The 23,886-nt window shown below is 41.2% G+C and overlaps 1 protein-coding gene across 1 annotated transcript in view; it reads left to right on the top strand.

The window, feature by feature from the left end:
* The window catches only part of GPR158 (G protein-coupled receptor 158), a 429,025-nt gene that overhangs the window by 303,869 nt on the left and 101,270 nt on the right, over nucleotides 1–23,886 (top strand). The window contains exon 5 of the mRNA XM_008148869.3: nucleotides 7,784–7,852. Coding sequence (XP_008147091.2) covers nucleotides 7,784–7,852 — 69 coding nt within the window. The remainder of the gene's footprint in view (nucleotides 1–7,783; nucleotides 7,853–23,886) is intronic.

The following is a 23,886-nucleotide window of genomic DNA, read 5'->3' as shown; positions in this document are numbered from 1 at the left end:
CAGGCCCCCGCAAACTGCCTCCGAAGCCGTCGGTCCTGCCCCAGAGCCCAGCCCCAGGCTCCGGGCAAATGGACCCACCTCTCAGCTGACCATCCTGGGTTCCAGGTGGCGCAGGCTCTGGGTGGAGACACCCCAATGGCAGCGCCTCACAACGGCGTTCCCCGCTTCGGTCCCTCCTCCGCGGCAGCGCAGCATTGGCTCCCTGCGCGTGGCTCTCCCTGCAACCTGCAGCACGGTTGGGAGTGGCAGCTCCAAGGCAACAGACGGCCCCACAGGGAGTGGTGCTCATGCCGGGAGCTCCCCCACTCGCTCAGTGATGGCTCCATCCAATGGCAGCATGCCCCCGCCCTGTGCTAGGCGATGGTTTGGTCCAGCACAGGTGCCCCTGGATGGCAGCTTGGATGGTGGTGGGGGCTGTGGCCTGCGCCCCGGATGGAGGCCATGGCCTGGAGGTGGAGGGTCTGGGTTGGCCTCACCACCAAGCTGTTGCAGAGGAGTCCAGTGCCGCCCCAGTGGCCTGGACACCAGGCCTGACTACCTCTCTGGTTTGGCCCAAACATCTGAAGTTTGCATTAGTTGCCAACTTAAGAAATTGGAGCGTTCACATAAAATCAGGATTCCCCACTTCTCTTTCTAGATTGGGCTACCAGCCAAGGGTGGTCGGTGTCACTTCAACCCTAAGAGGAGCCCCCAGCTTGGGGGTGTGGTGAGGAGGAAGCTATCTGTGCAGACAGTTCAGTGTGTAAACTCCTGCTGACTGTGGCACAGCCCAACAGTGTGGCTGCTCAACTGTGAGGCAGCACAGCCATGAAACAGTGCGGCTGTTAAACGAGGCCCCTCTCCAGCTTTCAGGGGGCTCCACCTACTCCAACCCAGTGCACCCCACTCTGGCCTGAGCTGCCCAGTGCACCTCACTCTGCCCCAGTGAGATATCTTCAGTGTTTCAGCTCCAGCAGTCAGAACACATCCCAGTGGAAAGGGGAAGTGTAGCCCCGGCTGGTATTGCTCAGTGGATAGAGCATCCACCTGAGAACTGAAGGGCTCAGAGTTCAATTCCCGGTCAGGGCACATGCCTGGGTTGTAGGCTTGATCCCCAGTGTGGGGCATGCAGGAGGCAGCCAATCAATGATTCTCTCTCATCATTGATGTTTCTATCTCCCTACCTCTATGAAATCAATCTATACTAATATAAGTGTAATATGCTAATTAGACCAAACATCTTCCAGACGACCTTCTGGATGTCCTTTTGGACAAAGCCTTGGTGGCGGGGTCAAGGCAGTGGCAGTTAGGGCCGATGAGGCTGGCAAGGGAGAGCAGTTGGGGGATCAGGCTGGCAGGGGAGAGCAGTTAGGGGGATCAGGCTGGCAGGGGAGAGCAGTTAGGGGGATCAGGCTGGCAGGGGAGAGCAGTTAGGGGGATCAGGCTGGCAGGGGAGAGCAGTTAGGATGATCAGGTTGGCAGGGGAGAGCAGTTAGGGAGATCAGGCCAGCAGGCAGGTGAGCAGTTAGGAGCCAGTGGTCCTATATTACGAGAGGAATGTCTGACTGTCAGACAAACCCTGAGGGATCCTGGATTGGAGAGGGTGCAGGTTGGGCTGAGGGATCACCCCCATGCACGAATTTTGTGCAATGGGGCTATAGTATAATTATAATTTATTTTTCTATTTACTTAGTGTGCTGTACTGTTTTAAAGAATATGAAATGATGTTTAAGTCACTTTGGACTTTATTTTTTGGATAAACTTATTTTTCCAAAATGTCTGAAAGTGCTCTGCTACAAAATGACTCTGTCAGATGAAAAATGGATTTTCTTGTAACATCTTAGAAATTAGAAAGAATTCCTAGTTAAGGCAATGTTATAATACCTTTCAATGTTTTACATAACACTTTCAAGAATTTTAAATTGACTGGTACATTTTTTATAACATCTGAACCCAACCCCTTACTTGTGGTTGATTTTTAAATCCTTTAGTAGTGCTACATGTTTTGTTATTACACTATAACTTACAGTTTTGTTCCCTTTAGTTTGGGTAAGGACACAACTGAGGGTTAGGTGGGATGTACAAAGGAAATCAAACTGACGTGGAGTCACTCACCATCTGAGTGAGCTCAGGCAGCACATTGACCTCACATCCTCTATCCGCCCATGAAAGACTGTTCTGAACTTCCATTGACTGACCTTTGCCAAGTAGCATCATTGCCACTCTTTACAATGGTGCTGCAAGGTGGGCATTGTTACACTCATTTTATAAATGAAGACTGAAGCTCAGAAGGTTAAGTAGCTTGCCCAAGGTCACGCAGTTAACAAACGACTGATGCTAAGATTTTGAACCACCTGGATATAAAGCCCCAGTGTTTTATTCCATGAATTTATAATTCTCTGAATTATTTATGTTTAACTTAGGGGATCTCTCTCCTCATCACATTCCTCTGCTTTTTGGACCTTTTTTATTCTTCTGAAAAAATGATATTGGGTTTAACTAACCATATTTTGGGAAATTGTTCCTTGACAATTTTTTCTAAATTCAATTGGATTGTCTCCATTTCATCACAGATCTTGAGACAAACTAATTGCCTGCAATCTGTCAAACTATAGATGTAGTCTATACTTACTCATCTATTTAAATAATTATAAATAAAATTATTGAAAAAATAATATTCTCCTATCTCTCCATGTTAGGATTCTATTCAGGACCATCTTTTACATATTGCTTCCAATTTATTTATGTGTAATTATTTAATCAGGTGTTTTTCAGGTTTTGTTTGTAATTTTTCTGTCCATGGATTTCTCTATAGAAACAGGAGGCTTAAAAGAAAAAGCATAGCTTATGAGTTTCTTCTCCCCTAGTGTGGCTAATTCTTTTTGTAAATGATAAAAATTTATAGTCTTGGTTAATCATCCAAACTCTTGCTAGTTCATTCCTTTCAGAGTCTTACTCTATTCCTTTCTTATATTTTCATCAGACATTCTGAGGTTAAGCTATGTAAAAATATATTCATATTATTCCTTTGTAATAGAAAGACATTTTAACTGTTACAGGGCTGAAGAAATTGACTATGATCCAAAATAGCTGCACTGTTTTAGCAAGATATACATTAATTTCCCCAGTGGTTAAAAACATTAAAAAATAAATGAAGAAGTTAGTGAATGCAGAATCCAGGAAGTAATTACAAACAATTTTAATTATTTTTAAAAATTCACACTTCAGCATTTTTATCATTTACTAGAGGCCCGGTGCACAAAACTCATACACAGCAGGGGTGGGGGGTGTTCCTCAGGCCAGCCTGCACCCTCTCCAATCTGGGACCCCTCGAGGGATGTCCTACTGCCTGTTTAGGCCCGATCCTGGTGGGATCGGACCTAAACGGGCAGTCGGACATCCCTCTCACAATCCAGGACTACTGGTTCCCAACTGTTCGCCTGCCTGCCTTCCTGATTGCCCCTAACTGCTTCTGCCTGCCAGCCTGATCACCCCCTAACCACTCCCTGACAGCCTGATTGATGCCTAACTGCTCCCCTGCCAGCATGTTTGCCCCTAACTGCCCTCCCCTTCAGGCCTGGTCACCCTAACTGTCCTCCCCTGCAGGCCTGGTCCCCCCCCAACTGCTTTCCCCTGTAGGCCTGGGTCCCAGCCAACTGCTCTTCCCTGCAGGCCCAGTCACCCCCAACTTCCCTCCTCTGCCAGCCTGGTCACCCCTAACTGCCCTCCCCTGCTGGCCTGATCACCCACAACTGCCCTCCCTTGCAGGCCTGATCACCCACAACTGCCCTCCCCTGCTGGCCATCTTGTGCCAGCCATCTTGTGTCCACATGGGAGCAGGATCTTTGACCACATGGGGGCAGCCATCTTGTGTGTTGGAGTGATGGTCAATCTGCATATTACTCTTTTATTAGATAGGATAGAGGCCTGGTGCATGGGTGGGGGCCAGCTGGTTTGCCCTGAAGGGTATCCCGGATCAGGGTGGGGATTCCCCTTGGGGTGTGGGGTGGCCTGGGAGAAGGGCCTGTGGTGGTTTGCAGGCCGGCCACGCCCCCTGGCGACCCAAGCAGAGGCCCTAGTATCTGGGATTTATGTATCTTCTACAATTCAAACTTTGTAGCCTGGAGCAGAGGCCTAGGCCAGCCAGGGCTGCAGAAGCTTTGCTTCCTCCATTGCCAGGGCAACCCTTGCCTCCTGCCCTTTCTAGCTCCGTAGCTGCCACCATTTCTGTTTGGATTTGTTTACCTTCTATAATGGAAACTTTGTAGCCTTGAGTGGAGGCTTAGGCCGGCAAGGGCTGGCAGAAAGCTTGGCTTCCTCTGTTGCAAGGGAAACCCAAGCCTCCCTCCTGCTCTCTGTGGCTGTAGCCATCTTTGTTGGGTTTATTTGCATACTTGCTCCTGATTGGCTGGTGGGCGTGGCTTGTGGGTGTAGAGGAGTTAGGGTCAATTTGCATATTGCTCTTTTATTAGGTAGGATTACTTCTGGTGACTTGGCCTCCTCTGGGTGCTTAAGTCCCAGGTAAATCTTCTTGTGACAATTGTGTTTCATCTTATGCTTCTATACTTTGCATCTAAAGATTATAGAATTTAGAAATTGGTTTTGACATAATTTGGTAAAATTGGTGTAATAAGAGTAACCCTTTTCTTTGGTCTACATGTTTGCTCTCTGACTGTTATAAACCTTCATAAGTCAGTTCTGTAAGTCTAAGAAATAGGGAACATGGTATGGAGGTGTAATTTGTTCACCTCTATTGTAAATTCTGGAATTATATTTATTAGGCTTTTTGGAGTCTAAACTAGCGAGTTACGCTGAAAGATAACTTCCTCCATTTTCTATTCATCTCTAAGTGTCATAAATATACTGTTTGATAATTTTATACATGTAGTTGTTACTGAGTACAAACTTATTAAATAGGAATTATTAGAAAGGGCTTACCTTAGACTTCTTTGCATGCTATGATACCTAATGTAGAATTTTAGATAATTTTAATTTTATTTTTAATTTTAATTTATTTTTTAGATAATTTTAATTTAATTTTAGATAACTTTAATTTAATTTTATTTATTTAATTACTAAAATGTATATTGCACAGCAGTGTAACATCTAAAATTAAATTTAAAAAGGCAAACAATATTTCCAAAGCTATTCACTTCTCTAGAAAAAAAAGACATGGTTACCAGCTTGATATATATCCTCTAGAACCATATCTGATATATTTATATATAGAGAGAGAAAATTTATGGTGTTCATTTGTGTGTATGTATTTTACATAAGTAGTATAATACTGTACATTATTGATTATCTTCAAGGTAGTTTTTCAAGAGTTTCCCAGTTAGTAACTCTGGTTAAAAAGAGTTATATGCTACCATTTCTATCTCAGACAAAACTATGAAAGAGATGCATCTATTATTTTATGCATTATCTCTCTCATCCATCTTCATTTTTCACTTCCTCCTCTCTCCCATACATATTTAGTACCTCCTCTCTCCTTCCTATCATATCACTTTAATTGCAAGAAAATGATTTCTGTTCTTCACTTTGAACTGAAGTTAGTTATTACTTACATATTTATTCTTTGGCAATAAGTAAAAAATAAAAGGCTTTGTTCTACTTAAAAGAACTTCCAATACCAATAAGAATATGGGAAAATGTTTCAGGAAGCATGAGGTGTTTGTTTTTTGTTTTTTGTTTTTCTGTTTTTTTTTTTTTTCCTTAATCCCTAAAGTCTTACCTATTAGGCACTTACTCTTTCTATGCAGCCATAAAGCCAGCTCTGCCTAAGAATATTTTTAAAGGAAAAGTCCACATTTTTAATAGGCCTTACTTTTGATTATGGAACCACTTAGTAGAGTTCAGTTTATAATTTGCAGTTTTGAGCTCTTCTACCCAGCCAGGAATGAGGCAATGAAAGTGTTAGGCAGATTACTGGGCATTTCCACATGAAAAAAAGATTGGTTATTTGCTCTGAGAATACGTAGTAAAAGCAGGCACCAGTTGTCATGCGGTTTTGATGGTTGTAGCAAGCTAAGAACCAATTGGCCCTAAACAAAGAATGACTGATTTCCTTCCCCTAAGGCTTTGCCACCTTCAGAGCCATTTTGGATCCTAACATTAAAATTTTTTGACAAATACTAATATATACCTCTGTGATTTTCAAATTTATCATCCTGGTGCTGTTTTCTACCATTGAATAATACATACCTACTTATTAAGTATCTGGCATGATGCTGCCTATTTTGCATACTTCATATTTTATTAAACCTGTGAGAATTAATAAGGTAAAGATTAGGAAACCCATTTTACGGGTGAGGCCATTGAAGTTCAAGTGGTTGTTTTATAATTCAAACTGAGATTAAGTAAACGCTAAGTCTGTTATTTCCATTAAGCTTGCAGCTTCTTTTCATATCCCTTTTTTCCAAACAATATAGATTGTTTCACAAGCAATCTCGTATAACATTTTAGACTCTTACTCTCAGTGTCATTTTCTTGGAAAGTTTAAAAAATAAATCATAGATTATTCATAATTAAATATGAATATACTTTGCCACCTTGGAAGTTCTGCCAGCACAAAACCCATTTTAAAGTTTGCTGATAGAAATTGCATTTTCAGTAAAAAGCACCTGTTGGCAAAAATAGCAACCAATAGTAAGAAGTCACTTGAATAATCAAGTCTGTTCATGGACTAAACTTGTTTCTTTATTCCCAAATTCTTAAATTAATGGAAGTCCTGAGTTCTTTTGAGGGATTATATAAAGTCTTTCCTATTTGCCCAACAATGTCCTACCAGGGTTTTGGAAGAGGAATTACATTTTCTTTCTCTGATTATCCAGGTAGCTGATATTTCTTTTTAAGTAATGGACTGTTGTGGTTTGGTTTTTCAGCTTTTTGTTGTTGAAAAACTAATTGCTGCTACCTCAAATTATTTCCAGTTAAGATATCATATTTGCACCAGGTGTATACATTTTATGAGGCATTTAGTGAAATCTGGGGACTCTCAAATGACCTGTTTTTATGTTTGTATTCTTAATGGATATATTTACCCTATATTAATATTTAAACTCACTGAAGCAAAATTTATTATTAGAAGATAAGATTGATTTTTTTTGTTATTTTTCATTTCATCCCACAACTCAAAGTATTTTGCTTTGGGAAAATAATGCTATTTTGAGTCTAATAAAATACTTTATAAACTTTAAATATTCAGAAAATTTATTTGAAAATCAACTTATTCTTTTGAATTTTGAGTTGAGAATAATTTAAGCATTTTACAAGGTGAGATTTCTCTGTTATTTAGTGTGATTTCGATTATTCACACAGTGGAGCTCTGCAGTGAGTTTGGGGACTATATTTTATCACAGAGGCGCCAAGACCTTGGGCATATGTTTGTTTTACGCTCTGAAATCATCATGTAGGTATTTGTGAAGTGGCTTAGGGACAGAATTCAATATGAACTTGTAGCTGATGTTTCAGAAATACAGGCAAGACCTAATGTGTCTGTGAATCAGTTAGTTTGAAAGGATTTTCTAGATAGTGTTTCCGACTGCTTAAACTGCTCAATAATTCAAATTTTAGAGAATAAAACTCCATGAAGGCACTAGAAATGTTATTAAGTCTACCATCACCTTTGTAGTCAGTCTTTGCATGTTTCAGTTAAGTTCCCCTGTCTGAAATATTAGTCAGTTTTTATTTATTTTCCCTCAAAGAATGCTGTTCTACTGGTTGAGGCATTGTCACAATAGCATAAATTCTTCCATGCCTAGAAATGTAAGTCTAACAATGACATTTTAATTTTATTTTTTAGAGCATCAGAGCATCGGGCCTTATCCTGTTGGAAACTATCCTTTTTGGGTCTTTGCTTCTATACTTTCCAGTAAGTAATATATTTGTATTTTAAAAGTATCCATTTATTTTATTTTGCTTATATACCTATATCAAGCTATATAATATAGATAAACAAGGGTTTTATATATATTTAAAACCCGGTCTTTTACATATTGGATCACCTTAGATAAGTTACTTAGCATTTTTAAACTTTGGTTTCTTCTTATAAAATGGAGCTAATTATACATTTCTTCCCAACTTTGTGAGGAGAGTTAAATGCTTAAAGTAACTACCATACGAAAGTCATGTTTGGTATATATGCTTGGTTATATAAATATAAATATTCATTTCTTTCTCCTTTACTTGAATTAGAACCGTGAGACACACCAGCCAGTTCATGCTGGAAAATAACAAATGGTTACACAGAAAAAGAAGCCTAATAAGATAAATGCATGTGTGGTACTCCTGGTGTAGGGAATCACCACTGGTTCTCTCCATCACACTAGTAACATGTCTGTAAGCAGAAGATAAGGATTGATTTTACTAACTTAATTCAACCAGTTTGTATTCAGTAGTTATTGTGTATCAAGTGCTGTGCTAATTTCTGGAAATGCAGTGCGAAGATCAACTTGATTTTTCCTCTAAAGAAGCTTACAATTTAGAGGAGGACATAAGTAAGTACAGGTAATTATAATAAAATGTGACAGAAGCTGAGAGTGTAGCAAGGAGAGGATGTAGTGGAGGCACGTAGGAGAGAATGATAAAATATCATTCTCATCCTCCAAGCTTACCCCCTACAGTCTGTCTATTTTCAAAATATCAGCCAGTTTTAACACCAAAGTTAGACCATGGCACTCCTTTCATCAAAACCTCCAAGGTTCCCCATTTTGCCTACAGTAAAAGCTAAAATCCTTAAGATGACCTCAAAAGCCGAACATGACTTGGATTTGCCCCTTCTACTACCTCATTTTTCAAATTCTCTTCTCTCCCTCAGTGTTTCAAAGCACTCTTAATCTATTCAGGTTTTCTACGTCATGAATTACATTTCATATTTCTACTTAAAGCAGAAATTTATTTAAGTACAATCAGTTTTTATTTTTCTATAAAATCATTCATATTACATGTTTTCTAATTTACTAGCATAGAGTTATGCATAGTAATAATAGAAGCAATATAATAATGCAAAGCCTGTTTATCATGCATGCCTGGTACTGTTCCTATATAAATGGCATGTTGTGCCTCATAACATTTAATCTTCCCCATGGAACTACTAGGCAGGTATTTAACCAGTCATAGAGTCAGCCATATAGAAGTGAAAGATCTGAAATGACTTCAGTAATTTGAATAATAATTTTAATCATTTGAATATCTGTTGTTGCTGCTACCATCATCCTTTTCCTGAACCGCTGCTATTTTAAAATACATTTCTACCCAGTAGCTAGAGGGATATTTTAAAATAAAGTCTAATCTGTCACCCCTTCGAGGGCTTCTCACTGTTTTTAGAATAAAGATCAAAACTCTCAACATGGTTTATGATGTAATAAATATTGTGGTCATTGCCCACTTCCCAGTCTCATCCAATACCCAATACCGCTTTTCTCCTCGTTTTCTGCACTCAGCACATGACCGACCTTCTGTGAGTTGTTAAATGAAACAGGATCTCTCTTATGGCAGGCTCTTTAAAGATGTCCACAGTTCTAATCCTTGGAACCTGTGAATATGGCACTTTACACGCTAAAAGGTACTACGCAGTGGCCTACTGAATGAGGTTATACTGGGTAAACTTAGAACCATACCCTAACCCAGTGGTCGGCAAACCGCGGCTCACGAGCCACATGCGGCTCTTTGGCCCCTTGAGTGTTCTAACGCCACTTCTTCAAAATAGACTCTCCCAGGCCGAAAACCGACTTCTGCGCATGGGCCAGGAAGTTTCAATCGCACTGTACGTGCGCGCCCGCTCATGGTATTTTGTAGAAGAGCCACACTCAAGGGGCCCAAGAGCCGCATGTGGCTCGCGAGCCGCGGTTTGCCGACCACTGCCCTAACCTAGTGGATTTTTCCCTGTGGAAATGGCCTCCAAAGAATCTGCTTGGAGAGCCATGGCAGAGGCTGAGGTCGTAGCTGGGGAGGTGAGACCCGCTCTGCCCTGCTCTCCTCCACTCGTCGGAGGCTAAGATTCGGGTGTGCGCCTCTGCCCTGGCACCTGCTGAACCCTGGCACCGAGGACCTACGGCCATGGCACTCTGTGGGCGGGAAGGGCCCAAAAAGACGGCACCTGAGAGCATGGATGGGTACTTGGGCTCAATGCCGAAAAGAAGAACCTACTTCCCCCCTGTTGGCATGGGATTCCTCTAAGAAGCCTTCCTGGATTGACTGAAAGATGAAGCTAAGTTCTAGCAAGTTGACTGCCTTCTCCAAGAAGCCTTTGAGCAGGATGGAAGTGGGGAGGCCCCAGCCTCTAGCCTGGGCAGCCCATTACACTGGTGCTACCAGGGAGAAGATGGGGCTTCACCATCACTCCCTTCCTGTTCCATCCTGGTTTCTCCTGTTCAACTGAGCTGAGATTCCTCTGAAATGGAAGTTCTTTCTCCTAACAGAGACTCATTTTTAATTTTTAAAAACTCTGCTTGATTGTGAAAGATTAAGAATGATGGTCCTTATTTATACTTATGTAGTGCTTGTAGTTAGGCAATAAAAACACACTGGTGTTATTTTTGAAAAAAGTATATTTTTTATTTTTAGAAAGAGAAGAAGGGAGAGGGAGAAAGAGAAACATCGATGTTAGAGAGAAATGTTGACGTTAGAGCAAACCATCCATTGGCTCATTCTACACGCCACTACTGGGGATGAAGCCCACAACCCCTGCATGTGCCCTGATTGGTAATGGAATCAGCAATCTTTCGGTGCATGGGACGATGCCCAACCAACTGAACCACACCCACCAAGGCCTTTGTAGTGTTATTTTGAGGTGTTAGTTAAAGTTCAATTTATCTTTATTCATGATTCATATTTATTCAAAGCAAGTGGTCATATTAATGAGCATGTGCCTAAAATCTGTGGAAGAATTTTAAAGCCTCTTAAATAGAATAAGTACTCTAGAAAAGAAGGACATTTCAAAAAATGTAAATGTTAGGCTCCTAAGTAAGTGTTCAAAACAATTATTAGAGACCCACGCATTGACTGGGATCTAGTTTGGAAATACATCTGATATGCCTGTACCTATGATGATATCAGATATAGAGAAAAACGGAAACGTAAAAGGAATATAAAGATGGCACTTATGCTGGATAATTGTAATATGCCTGGGAAGGAAAAAAACACACAACAGAAAAGAAGACTTACCAAATAAATTTTGTCCAACAGAAACATTAGGATGCCTCATCATGTTGCCTTTATGCCTTGTTTTAGCTTTCACAACATAAATTTTCTCTGTAACTGCTTGAGATATTAATGTGTATCTCTCAAGTTCTCACTGTGTACCTTAGTTTCAAATAAGTTCATGTGCATGCTTTGAAGACAGAAAGGGCCAAATTATGTAATGATGATTTTAATGTAGCATAAGATATGGGGGGGGGGAGATTAAAATAAACTATTGATTGAGTCTGGGAAGCAAAGTGGTTTTATTTTAGGTGACAGAATGGGAGACGATGTCACAGAAATTGACAGGAAAGTCTGGCTACATAGGGTGTGCACATGTGCATGAGTGTACGTGCATAAAACATTCTTGACAAGAAGAGTAACTTGGTCATTGGACCAGGGCTCATTGACTTCTTTGGGTTTTGCAGAAATTAAGTTTATAATTTTTGGCTCGAGTTTTTTATTACATGATAAAGGTGACTAAGTAAACCTAATAGAGCCAAAAGTTCTAATCATTTGATAGTGTAAATGTGATGTGTACATTTCTAATTTGATAAATATCTTACCTGCTTTCTCTATTCCTGGTGTGGCCTATACCAAAATTGCTCATGAAAGTTTTACTGAGGGTTGCTGTTTTTGGGGAAAAAAATGTACTTGAATGAAGTCAAATTATTTTTAGGGCCTGGTAACTCCTGGAAGGAGACTGGGGATAGTCACTGTTCTGCATTATTATGCAACCAGCCTTTTCTTCTTTCTAGGCTGCATATTGTTGTTCAGATTTGCAAGAATTAAGTTTATTTTTGCCTTTTCTAAGCCATCTTAGACGACAGACTATGCTATAACAATGCTTATATTAGAAAGTCCAAATTAGAGATTGTCATCATTGTGCAGATGAGGACAAACCAAAACCTGACTAAATTTAGCGTCGTTATAATAGGACAGCACAGAGCCGAAGCATTTAAAACATTTTCTTACAGATTCTCAAGAAATGCATGATTTGAAGTCCATATATTTGTGAACAAATGATTAATCTTCATAATCACTTAAAACTTTCATACACTTTATAAAAGAAAGAAAAAATAACTTTAAAATCAATTAAAGTACATTTTCTTGTTAAATTACATAAAATGACATTTTATGGATTAACAAAACATGTTAAATAATACAGAGTCTAGAATTTTGTTTTTGATATGACTGAACCAAAGATTTCACCAAATAATTTATATTTCTCCCCTCTAACCTTGATTTTCTATTTGGTTGGCTGATGTATCTTTTTGTAAAGGACACCAGTACATTTATAAATACAGTTAAGTACTTATAGTACTTTTTCCAACTCCCACCTCTCAATTCCTACAAATCAAAGCCTAAAGCTAAAACTCAGATTTTTTTTTTTTTACTCCAGTATAGTAGCACACATGCATCATTCAGAAGCAGAGCAAAAACAAGAGCATATTGCTCCCATGCATAGATATTAAAGATAAAGAAATAAAGGAAAGAATGTTAAAAGTGGGGAGGAAGAGTGAAACCATGAGAAAATAGCTAAAACAGACCCACCCGCCACTGGGAATCCAGCCCACAACCCTGGCATGTGCCCTGACCTGCACTTGAACTGTGATTTCCTGGTTCATAGGTCGATGCTCAACCACTGAGTCACGCCAGCCAGGCGGAACATGTTTTCTGTAATTTCTTTGATGCCATGAGTATTGCTTATTTAAATGTTTATCAGTTTTCTTGGTTAATATCACTTTTGTTGTTCTTTTTTGCATCTGCCTTTTCTCTCAAGTATTTAAACAAAAAACTATGCTGATACTTTTCTGATTTTTATCATGATAATTCTTTTTTATTTTGGTAAAATGTACATAAGCATAAGCTTACCATTTACATAATTATTAAATGTCCTATTTGGTGGCACTAAATACATTCACAATGTTGTGGAACCATCACCATTACCCATTTCAAGAGCATTTTTATCATCTCAATTAAAGCTCTGTTTCCATCTATAATAATAAAAGCATGATATGCTAATTAGACCAGATGACCTTCCGGACGACCACGCTATGACACCCACTGGCACCAGGCCAGCCAAGGAAGTGCAATGTGATTGGTCGGGGGCCCAGCCATTGCCCCATGATCGACCCGCAGAAGGAGGCCCAGGCTACCGGCTGGCAGAGCAATCAATTGGGGGGCTCCATGCTCTCCCCAAAGAGGGAGGGCCAGGCCACCAACCTGGCGGGCTGTGGCAGGTGGGTGGGACCTCCCTCTGCGAGGGAAGCCCAGATCCCTGTGCCTGCCAGCAGCACTGCAGAGAAAGCTGAGTCCCAGGTGCCAGAGAGAAGCTGGTGCTGGCAGCCAGGGGAAGGAAGGCCTACTCTTGCATGAATTTCATGCATTGGACCTTTAGTTAAATAATACGTTTCCATTTCTTCTTCACTACCAGCCCTCACTTTCTATTTTCTTTCTCTATGAACTTGCCTATTCCAGGTGCTTCATATGAGTGGAATCATACAATATTTATCTTTTTGTGCCTAGTTTATTTCATTTAGCATACTGTTTTCAGGGTTCATCCAGGTTATGGCATGTGTCAGAATTTTATTTTTTTATGGCTGAATAATTTTCGAATAAATGTATATATAACATTTTGTTCACCATTCATCTGTTGATGGAAATTTGGGTTGTTTTACATTTTAGCTATTGTAAATAATGCTGCTATGAACATAAATGTACAAGTATTTGTTTGAGTTCCTGTTTTCAGTTTTTTGGCTATATAAGTAGGAGTGAAATTGCTAGATCATATGGTAATGTTGTGTTTAACTTTTGAGGAACTGCCACAGTGTTTTCCACAGTGTCTTCAGCAATTTACATTCTCACAGGCAAGATATAATGGTTCCAGTTTCTTTACATCTTTTCCAACACTTTTTATTTTATATTATTTTATTTTACAGCCATTGTAATGGGTGTGAAGTCGTGTCCCATTGTGGTTATGATTTGCTAGTTTTATTTTTAAAAATATTTTTATTGATTTCAGAGAGGAAGGGAGAGAGAGAGAGATAGAAACATCAATGATGACAGAGAGTCATTTATTGGCTGTCTCCTACACACTTCCCACTGAGGATCGAGCCCACAACCCAGGTATGTGCCTTGACCAGAAATCAAACCATGACCTCCTGGTTCATAGGTCAATGTTCAATCACTGAGCCACTTTGGTCAGGGTAGTTTTCATTTTTTAAATTAAATTTATTGGTGTGAAATTCATTAAAAAGATTATATGTTTCAAGTATATAATTCTATAATGCATCACCTATATATTACATTGGGTGCTCACCACCCACAGTTTAGTCTCCTTTCATCACCATATATCTGACCCCTTTTTCTCTTCAGCTTCTCCCACCCTTCTTCCCCTCTGGTAACCATCATATTGTTATCTGTGTATGAGTTTGTTTATTTGTCTTGTTAGTTCATTTGTTGCTTTCTGTTTTGTATCTCACAAAATTAAAAAATGAGTGAAATCATCTGACTTATTTTGCTTAGCATGATACTCTCAAGATCCATCCATGTTGTCACAAATGGTGATGTTTCATCTAAAAGCTAAATAGTATTCCACTGTCTATATCTACCATATCTTCTTTATCTAGTCATTTGTCAAAAGACACTTAGGTTGTTTCAATGTCTTGGCTATCATGAAAAATACTGCAAAAAACATGATAAAGGGGACAATATATCAAGAAGACATAACACTACTTTTAATTTTTGAATGAAGCAGTTGTTTTTTTTCAGATAGCTGCTTTATGAAGAGTCATGTGGACATCAGGAGGAATAGTTTGAGGCAAGCTCCCTCTTCATTTTGAGATACATAAAGACCAAAATTTAGGCTACACTATAATCTAAGCCTTTGCCTTTCTCTTTCACTGTGCTTTAGCTCTGGCTGGCTTTCTATGCTAGGGTGCTATTGAGGTTCATCAAAAAAGATGGCATGTCTCCAAATCTCTCTCCAGTATGGGATGACACTGAGTTTCTATAGGAAATTCTCTAGTTCTCCTTCAGCCCTCTCATGTTCTAAAATTTATTTTCCATTTAACAGATTGCCATTTCAGTGTTGGAACAATGCTTCCTAACTGAGCTCTGAGATAGAAATATAACAGCTCTCAGTGTCTTCATTTTGGTACAACTATACTATATTTCTTAGTTATTCTCTTTTCTCCTTCAGTGATTCTCATTCATTCTTATAGCTTAACTAGAGGCCAGGTGCATAAAATTTATGCACAGGGGTGTGTGGTCCTCTCAGCCCAGCCTGCACCCTTTCCAATCCAGGACCCCTCAGGGGATGTCCGACTGCCAGTCAGACATCCCTCTCACAATCCTGGATTGCTGGCTCCTAATTGCTCACCTGCCTGCCTGCCTGGTCACCCCTAACTGCCTCCCCTGCCAGCCTGATCGCCCCTAACTGCCCCCCTGACGGCCTGGTCACCCCTTACTGCCCCCCCTTCCAACCTAATTGCCCCCTACTGCCTCCTCCTGCTGGCCTGGTCGCCCCTAACTGTCCCCCCCCCCCCCGCCGGCCTGGTCACCTCTTACTGCCCCCCCTGTCGACCTGGTCACCCCATGAAGCCTACTGTACAGTCGTTTGGTCATCCCTCACTAACCCCCCTGCCAGCCTGGTTCCCCCACGCAGCCTGCTTGTTCAGTTGTTTGGTATTCTCTCACTAACCCCTGCCAGCCTGGTTGTAGGCAGCTATCTTTTGAGGGCATGACGGTCAATTTTCATATTACCTCTTTATTATATAGGATATACTTTCTACACCTTAATATCTCCAGTTCAAATTGTTTTCCTGAATTCCAGATTTGTATATCTTCCTATTCAATTTCTCTACTTTGCAGACTTATAGATATTACAAACTTAATAAATCTAAATCTTAACTCCTAATCCCACCACCAGCACAAAACCTGCACTACCAGAACAATGCCCCATTCAGTTGTAAGCAACTCCATTCTTCCATTTGCTCAGGAAAAAAACCTTGGAATCATTCTTGTCTTTTTTTTATCTCTCACATCTCATATTTACCTCATTATGGAATCCTGTAGGTTTCACCTTAAAAACATCTCCAGACCAAACCATTTCACAGTACTTCCACTGTTGTCACCGTGGCCTGAGTCACTATCATTTAATTATTACAATAACCTAACTAGTCTCCTTGTTTTAAATTATTAAAATGTTAAATTATTACAATAACCTAACTAGTCTCCTTGTTTTCCACTCTTGACCTTCTAGTCTATTCTCAACACAGAAGCCATAAATCTCTTTTTAAACCTAAGTCAGCTACTATTCCTCCTGCTCAAAATCAGCAATGGCTCCCCACTTCATTCAGAATAAAACATTAAAACCTAAAAGATCTACCTGATCTGCTCACTGAATCTCTTCTCTTTGCTCGCTGTTTTTCGGGATACAGGGCTCTTTATTGTTCTTAAACAGGCCAGGCAGTTTCCATCTGAAAGCCCTTACACTGGCTGTTTCCTTTGCCTAAAATTCACTCTTCCCATTATCTATGTGAAAACTTCCCCACTTTCTTCATGCCTTTGCTGAAATTTCATCTTCTCAGTGACATTTACCTTGTTTAAATTGCAGCTTACCCTACTCATAGTACTTTTTTTTAAAAAATACAATTGATTTTTTTTTAAACTCTTTTTTTAAAAATATATTTTATTTGATTTTTACAGAGAGGAAGAGGGATACAGAGCTAGAAACATCGATGAGAGAGAAACATCGACCAGCTGCCTCCTGCACAAAAAACATCGACCAGCTGCCTCCTGCACACCCCCTACTGAGGATGTGCCCGCAACCAATGTACATGCCCTTGATTGGAATCGAACCTGGGACCTTTCAGTCCGCAGACCAACGCTCTATCCACTGAGCCAAACCGGTTTCGGCCCTACTCATAGTACTTCTGATGGCTTTCATCCAGGGAATTTTTGTCGTTTTTTTTTTTTTTTTTGCATAAAATGTATCACTTTATTTATACCATATGACTTTTGTAACCTTTATTTCTTACACAAATTTATTTCTTATTTCCTATCTCCCCCCATTAGATTTTGAGTTCAAGCCTGTGTTTCAGCACCTGGAATAGTGCCTGGCACATAGTGGATATTAAACAAATATTTTTTGTATATATAAATAAATATTTTTCAGACATACTTTCTACATTAACATGTAGCATGTGATTCTTCTCTTGTATTATTATTTTTTAATTTATTTTAGAGAGGAAGGGAAAGAAAGGGGGGAGGAAGGGAAAGAGAGAGAAACATCAATTTGTTGTTCCACTTATTTATGCCTTCATTGGTTGATTCTTGCATGAGCCCTTACTGGTGATCAAACCCACAACCTTGGCATATTGGGACAACATTCTAATCAACTGAGCTACCTGGCCAGGGCTTCCCTTATATTATTAACTATGGATGTTCATACCTTTTAAAATTCTTTATATTTTAGCTATTACAATTTTTATTGTAATTCTTTCAAGAGCTGGGCCATGTCTGGTTATTATTTCCATCATAGCAAATTAAAAATTCATTGATTTTGCCCTAGCTGGTTGGCTCAGTGGATAGAGCATCAGCCTGTGGTCTGAAGGGGCCCGAGTTCGATACCAGTCAAGGGCACATGCCCGGGTTGGGGACTATCCCCAGTAGGGGGTGTGCAGGAGACAGCCAATCAACGATTATCTGTCATCATTGATGTTTCTATCTCTCTCTCCCTCTCCCTTCCTCTCTGAAATAAATAAAAATATATTTTAAAAATTTTTTTTTTGAATTTTAATAGAATTTAACTAAAGCAATTGCATGCACATATACATATATAAATGAATAGCCATGTATCTGCCTTTATCTTTTTGTCTCTCTGTTTCTAGATCTCTACCTTTATCTCTAATTTCCCTATGGGGTATAAAGGAATCTAGGCCAATAATGAGACTTGAATAATAGCCTACATAGTCTTACATGACCTTGGCCCCTCTTTACCTCAAACTCCACTGCTCTCTGCCCTCTCTTTCAGTCACAGTAATACTGGCTTTGTTGCTCTTCCTTGAGAAGGCCTGCAATATGCCTACCCTACACCTTGCCATTCGTTGTTTCCTCTTTTTGGAGCATTCTTAACTCACATATCTCCATGCTAACTCCCTCATTTTCTTTACATCTTTGCTCAAACATCAACTTTTCAGTGAAAGGAAGCTAAACACTTATTATTTTAGAGTAAACAGGGAGAGGTTAACTAAAAAGTTGTGACATTAATAATTCATGAACACAGACAATGGTGTGGTGAAGGCCTGGGTTGGGGAGATGAGAGTCAGGTACAAGGGACCAATGGGGGAAAAGGAGGTACATCTATAATGCTTTTAACAATTAAGATAAATTAAAACAATTATAACATTAAAGTGAGAATAAGCCACTACACTTGCAGAGCATTTCTAACGAAACCAAATGGAGATGGATTCAGCAATGATGTGGAGGCAGAAATGCCATGACTTGGCAGTAGACTAAGAACATAATAACTTATCCTGAGAATGCTTTCGCAGGAACAAATAAGAAGATGCTGCCTGGCAGTGACAGAGAATTTGACAGTCAGATGGTTTGAGTAGAACGATAAAAAATATTGTACCTCTGCCGCAATGTCATAGCCAGCATGTTTTAGCTCACTAGTAAAAAAATATGAAATGGATAAAGTATCAGTTTATTTCCAGTTCCCCTGCTAGGGTTTGTGGGTTAATGTCCTTGCTGATGGGAAAAGCATAGCAGGAACTCAGTCTCTTTCAATGGATACTATTTCTCCCCAGTTATAAAACTGTATCTTGAATTATCCTTCCAAGGTCTAAAACACATGAGTATTAGTTATTTCTGAAGTTTGGCAAATAATTTTTAGTTAATAAAAAGGCTAGTAAATTTGTGCCTTAGGTTGTATGTGTTTTATGTGAGCTTGTGATTTTAGAGAACTTTGATAGTCCCTGGGAAATAGTTTCAGAATTGTCAGACATTTATATTAGCATCCTACTAATCTCTGTGGTCTTACACATGAACAATTTGATATAAGAACATATAAAGACACTTATAGGTAATTAAGAAAATAATTACAAATAGCAAAATAGTTTTTAGAGTAAGAAGTAGCTATGCCTCCTGAAAAATAGTTTCTTCTTCAAAGCTATTGGAGGTGAGGGTATTGTAGAAGATTTAGAAATAGTTTTTTACTATTTAATATTGTAGCAAGTATTCTTTAAAAATGATAAGAAGATGATGTTTTGACATGCCAAATTATACCTTCAATGTCAGAGGCTACATGTCATTAAAGAGTCACAATTCAATAAAGCAGATGTCTTACTTAAAGAAAATAACAAAAGAGGAAAAATATAAAGGCATAATACTTTATGGAATCCTATCTAATAAAGAGGGAATATGCTAATTGACCCTCACACCGTTGCCAAGATGGTGGTGCCCACAGCCAATAAGGAATGAATATGCTAATTGAGTGCCACGCCCTCAAAGATGGCAGTGCTTAGTCCCCTAAGCCCTGCCGGGGCAGCAGGCCTTGCTGCGCACCTGCCTTCAGAGTCCCTCAGTCTCCTCAGCCCCCCAGCCGCCCAGGGCCGGCCCAAGGCACAGGCAAGCCTCAGATGGCAGCTGCCCAGCCACCCAGGGCCGGCCTGAGGTGCAGGCAAGCCTCGGATGGCAGATGCCCAGCCACTCAAGGCCACCGGAGGTGCAGGTAAACAGGGCCAGTGAGGCTTGTGCTGCCGGCAGTGGCAGCAGCAGAGGTATGATGGGGGCATCACCTTCCCCTGATCGCCGAGTCGCCTCCCACCCCTGAGGGGCCCCAGACTGTGAGAGGGGACAGACTGGGCTGAGGGACCCACCCTCCAGTGCATGAATTTTCATGCACCAGGCCTCTAGTCATGTTAATAAAAACTGAACCTCAGAATACTCAAACCCTGGTAAAAGTGTGACTGAAGGAAGCATTTGGACTGTAGCCAAAATTAGAAAGGTCAATGTGAACTTTTAGGAGAAGGAACAGATTGCTTTCCTAGAATATATCAGAGTGGTATGTCAGTTATTGTCTATTTTAGTCATATATTTATCTAAAAACTAATATTGTATTTTATAATTTCTGTAAAATGAAGAAAACACATTTTATAAAAATACTGGAGGCCCAGTGTGCCAATTCATGCCTATTGGGGGGAGGAGATGATGGGAGGTTGGCGAATCAGGGCTGTGCCAGCTGGTGGGGAGGGGCTGAAGGTGATTGGCCAGCAGGAGCCACCCCCAATTGCGATGGGGGGGACTAACTGGGGGCGGGACCAGTCTTGGGAAGGAGCTGTTGGTGGTGGGCCAGCTGACCCTGCCCCCAAATGTGGTGGGGAGGTGCCAATTGGAGGTCTGCTGCCGGGGGAGGGGCCGTGGGAGGTTGGCCAGCCAGCACCACCCCTGATTGGTGTGGGAGGGGCCGATCGGGGGTGGAGCTGGTTGGGGGGAGAGTCCCAGGCCGATCAGGGTGGCGGGAAGCCCATCAGGTGAAGGGCTACCGGTAGTAGGCTGGCCCTGCCCCTGATTGGGGTCCAGGGGACGATCTGGGGTGGGCCGGTTTTGGGAAGGGGCTTCAGGGGGGTTGGCGGGCCATCCTGATCTCATTGAGGGTTGGGAGGGCTGATCAGGTGCGGGGTCGGCCAGGGGGAGGGGCTAAAGTAGGTTAGCCAGCTGGCCCAGTCCCCTATTGAGTGGGTGGGGGGTGATCAGGGGTAGGACAAGCCGGTTTCGCTGGCTGCCGTAGGCGTCATAGCGACTGGTTGTTCCCGTGTTCTGGTTGCTGACTTTTTATATATACTGGTATAGATAATCACCGTTGCTGTAACGTCAGAAATACTTAGTATAAATTATCTAAAGTAAATGTTAGTTATGATCAATATGTATAATCTCTATCATTTGTCTATCCTTGAGTATTCTAAATTGAGATTTATTTTGAGTGCCATCTGTAGGCTTCAGAGATAATGTAAATAGGGTTAATCCTATATAATAATAGACAAATATGCAAATTGACCATACCTCCGACACACCCACAAGCCATGCCCACAAGCCACGCCCACTATCCAATCAGAGCGAGCATGCAAATTAACCCAAACCAAGATGGCTACAGCCACAGAGAGCAAGGTTTCCTAGGTAACAGAGGAAGCCCAGCTTTCTGCCAGCCGTTGCAGGCCTAAGCCTCCACTCAAGCTACAAAGTTTCAATTATAGAAGGTAAACAAATTCAAACAAATGGCGGCAGAATGGAGCTTGAGAGAGCAGGCCAGGGTTGCCGCTGGCAACAGGGGAAGCAAAGCTTTCCACACACCCTGGCCAGGCCCACCCGCTTAAGGCAACAAAGTTTCAATTATAACCCTAACACAAATGGCTTCGGGCCTCGGAGGGAGCCCCAGGCTTGGCTCTGCTCCAGGCTACAAAGTTTCAATTGTAGAAGGAAAATAAATTCCAGATACCAGGGCCTCTGTTTGGGTTGCCAGGGGGCGTGGCCAGCCTGCAAACCACCACAGGCCCCTTGCTCAGGCCACCCCACGCCCCAAGGGTACCCCACCCTGATCAGGGACACCCTTCAGGGCAAACCAGCTGGCCCCCACCCCTATACCAGGCCTCTATCCTATCTAATAAAAGAGTACTATGCAGATTGATCATCACTGCAACACACAATATAGCTGCCCCCATGTGGTCAAAAATCCTGCCCCCATGTGGACACAGGATCGCCACCACAAGATGGCCAGCAGGAGAGGGCAGTTGGGAGGCACCTGGCCGGCAAGGGAGGGCAGTTGAGAGGGACTAAGCCTGCAAGGGAGGGCAGTTGGAGGTGATCAACCCTGCAGGAGAGGACAGTTAGGGGTGACCAGGCCGGCAGAGGAGGGAAGTTGAGGGCAAACAGGCTGGCAGCAGAGTGGTTAGGGGGTGATCAGGTTGGCAGGCAGAAGCAATTAGGGGCAATCAGGAAGGCAGGCAAGCAAGCAGTTGGGAGCCAGCAGTCCTGAATTGTGAGAGGGATGTCCGACTGCCTGTTTAGGCCTAAACGGGCAGTCGGACATCCCTTGAGGGGTCCCAGATTGGAGAGGGTACAGGCTGGGCTGAGAGGGTACAGGCTGGGGTACAACCTCCCTCCGTGCACGAATTTCGTGCACCAGGCCTCTAGTTCAAATATAGACATATTCTGATGACATACTATCTAAACCTTACTTTCAATGCAACATTGACTGTCATCATTCTACATGCTTTCATTTCGGTCACCGATATCTGCTTTTCATCATGCTGATAGGAATGTGGGGAAATACTTGTCCTGCTGGATGGCCTTGTCCACTTGGCACAGTATGTCATGGGGCTTGGCTGTGAACCTCACTGGCAGTGCCCAGGCAAGTGCTGCTGTTCTTTGTGAGGAGGATCTGAGAGGTTTTACCGCTTATATGTTTTTTTCTCAAAACAGTTGCACATTTTGCCTTCTTGTCATAATACACAGCATCTCATCAGATGTTCTAAAATAAAGATGCTCTAAAAAAAGAGGTCAAGTATATTTGGCAAATGCTTCTACTTGGGGAGTCACAGTGAACATTACTTATTAAATGCTCTGAGATATGCAGCAAAGGAATACATTTACAACCTGGCATTTCCCCCTCTTGTTTGATTTTATTGCATCCTTTGCCACATAACACCTATAAAATATTTGTGATTGATAATACAAATCCTATCATGTTTGCTTTAAAGAATACATACTAAAATTCCCATAATATTGCAGAAGTATTATTACATTTTATATGGAGTGAAATTGTGTGTGTGTATGAGAGAGATAGAGAGATAGAGAGAGAGAGAGAGAGAGAGAGAGAGAGAGAGAGAGAGAGAAAGAGAGGTGAGCATATGAGGTAAACTGTAAGAATAACAAACACAAAATCACAAAATTTAGGATCACTTATGAGAGGGATGGAGCTTACGTTGCAACACATCCAGTTCATTTGTTGTGACAGGAAAGAAGGAAGTACCAGGATTTCTTCTCCACAAATATCAGATGAAAACCTGGGGTCAGGAAAAAAATGAGAACTTGGGATATCTCTGAGAATGTGTGATTATGGAAGTTTCTCTCATTTTCCTGGTGTTCAGACTTCACACTAGAATCTGGCAGTACTCACTGTAGTTGAGGTTGGGAGCTCTTATGAGTAAACCATAACATTATGATAATTGGTGGTGGCTTCTCAGCCTTCGTGATAACTATGACTGTAGTGAACAGTGATCTGACTTCATGCCTGTCCTCTAAACAGTTGTGCATTCTGTGGCAAAATGACTGTCTCTGATGGGAGAGTGGCTCCAGATGATGGTACTGTCCATCAAGTCCTCTTCGGTTCACATGTAGGCCTGTTTGGATCCGTGTACTCTCTAAAGGCTGTCATTGTACCAAGTCATTCAGATATTTGGGCTATTTCTGCTATTCTGACACAGATTTTAAAAATTAACAGTTATGTAGTTATTCTGATCTATATGGACAGATAGTACAGATCTTCAGGACTAAGACTGAATTGATCTGTGACGTGAGCTCAGATACAATTTTAAGCTAAAAATGGATTCAATACCAGGTATTTAATAGCCCAGGCTTTTGGGAAGCTCATGACAACACTGAGTAGTGCTAGAATTTTTTCCCTTCACCTGGTCAACCTTTGCCATTTTATTCTACCTT

Source organism: Eptesicus fuscus, chromosome 2 (assembly GCF_027574615.1).
Source record: "Eptesicus fuscus isolate TK198812 chromosome 2, DD_ASM_mEF_20220401, whole genome shotgun sequence".
NCBI classification, from domain to species: Eukaryota; Metazoa; Chordata; class Mammalia; order Chiroptera; family Vespertilionidae; genus Eptesicus; species Eptesicus fuscus.
Note: the sequence above shows the minus strand (reverse complement) of the source record. Positions and strands in the feature narration are given on the sequence as shown.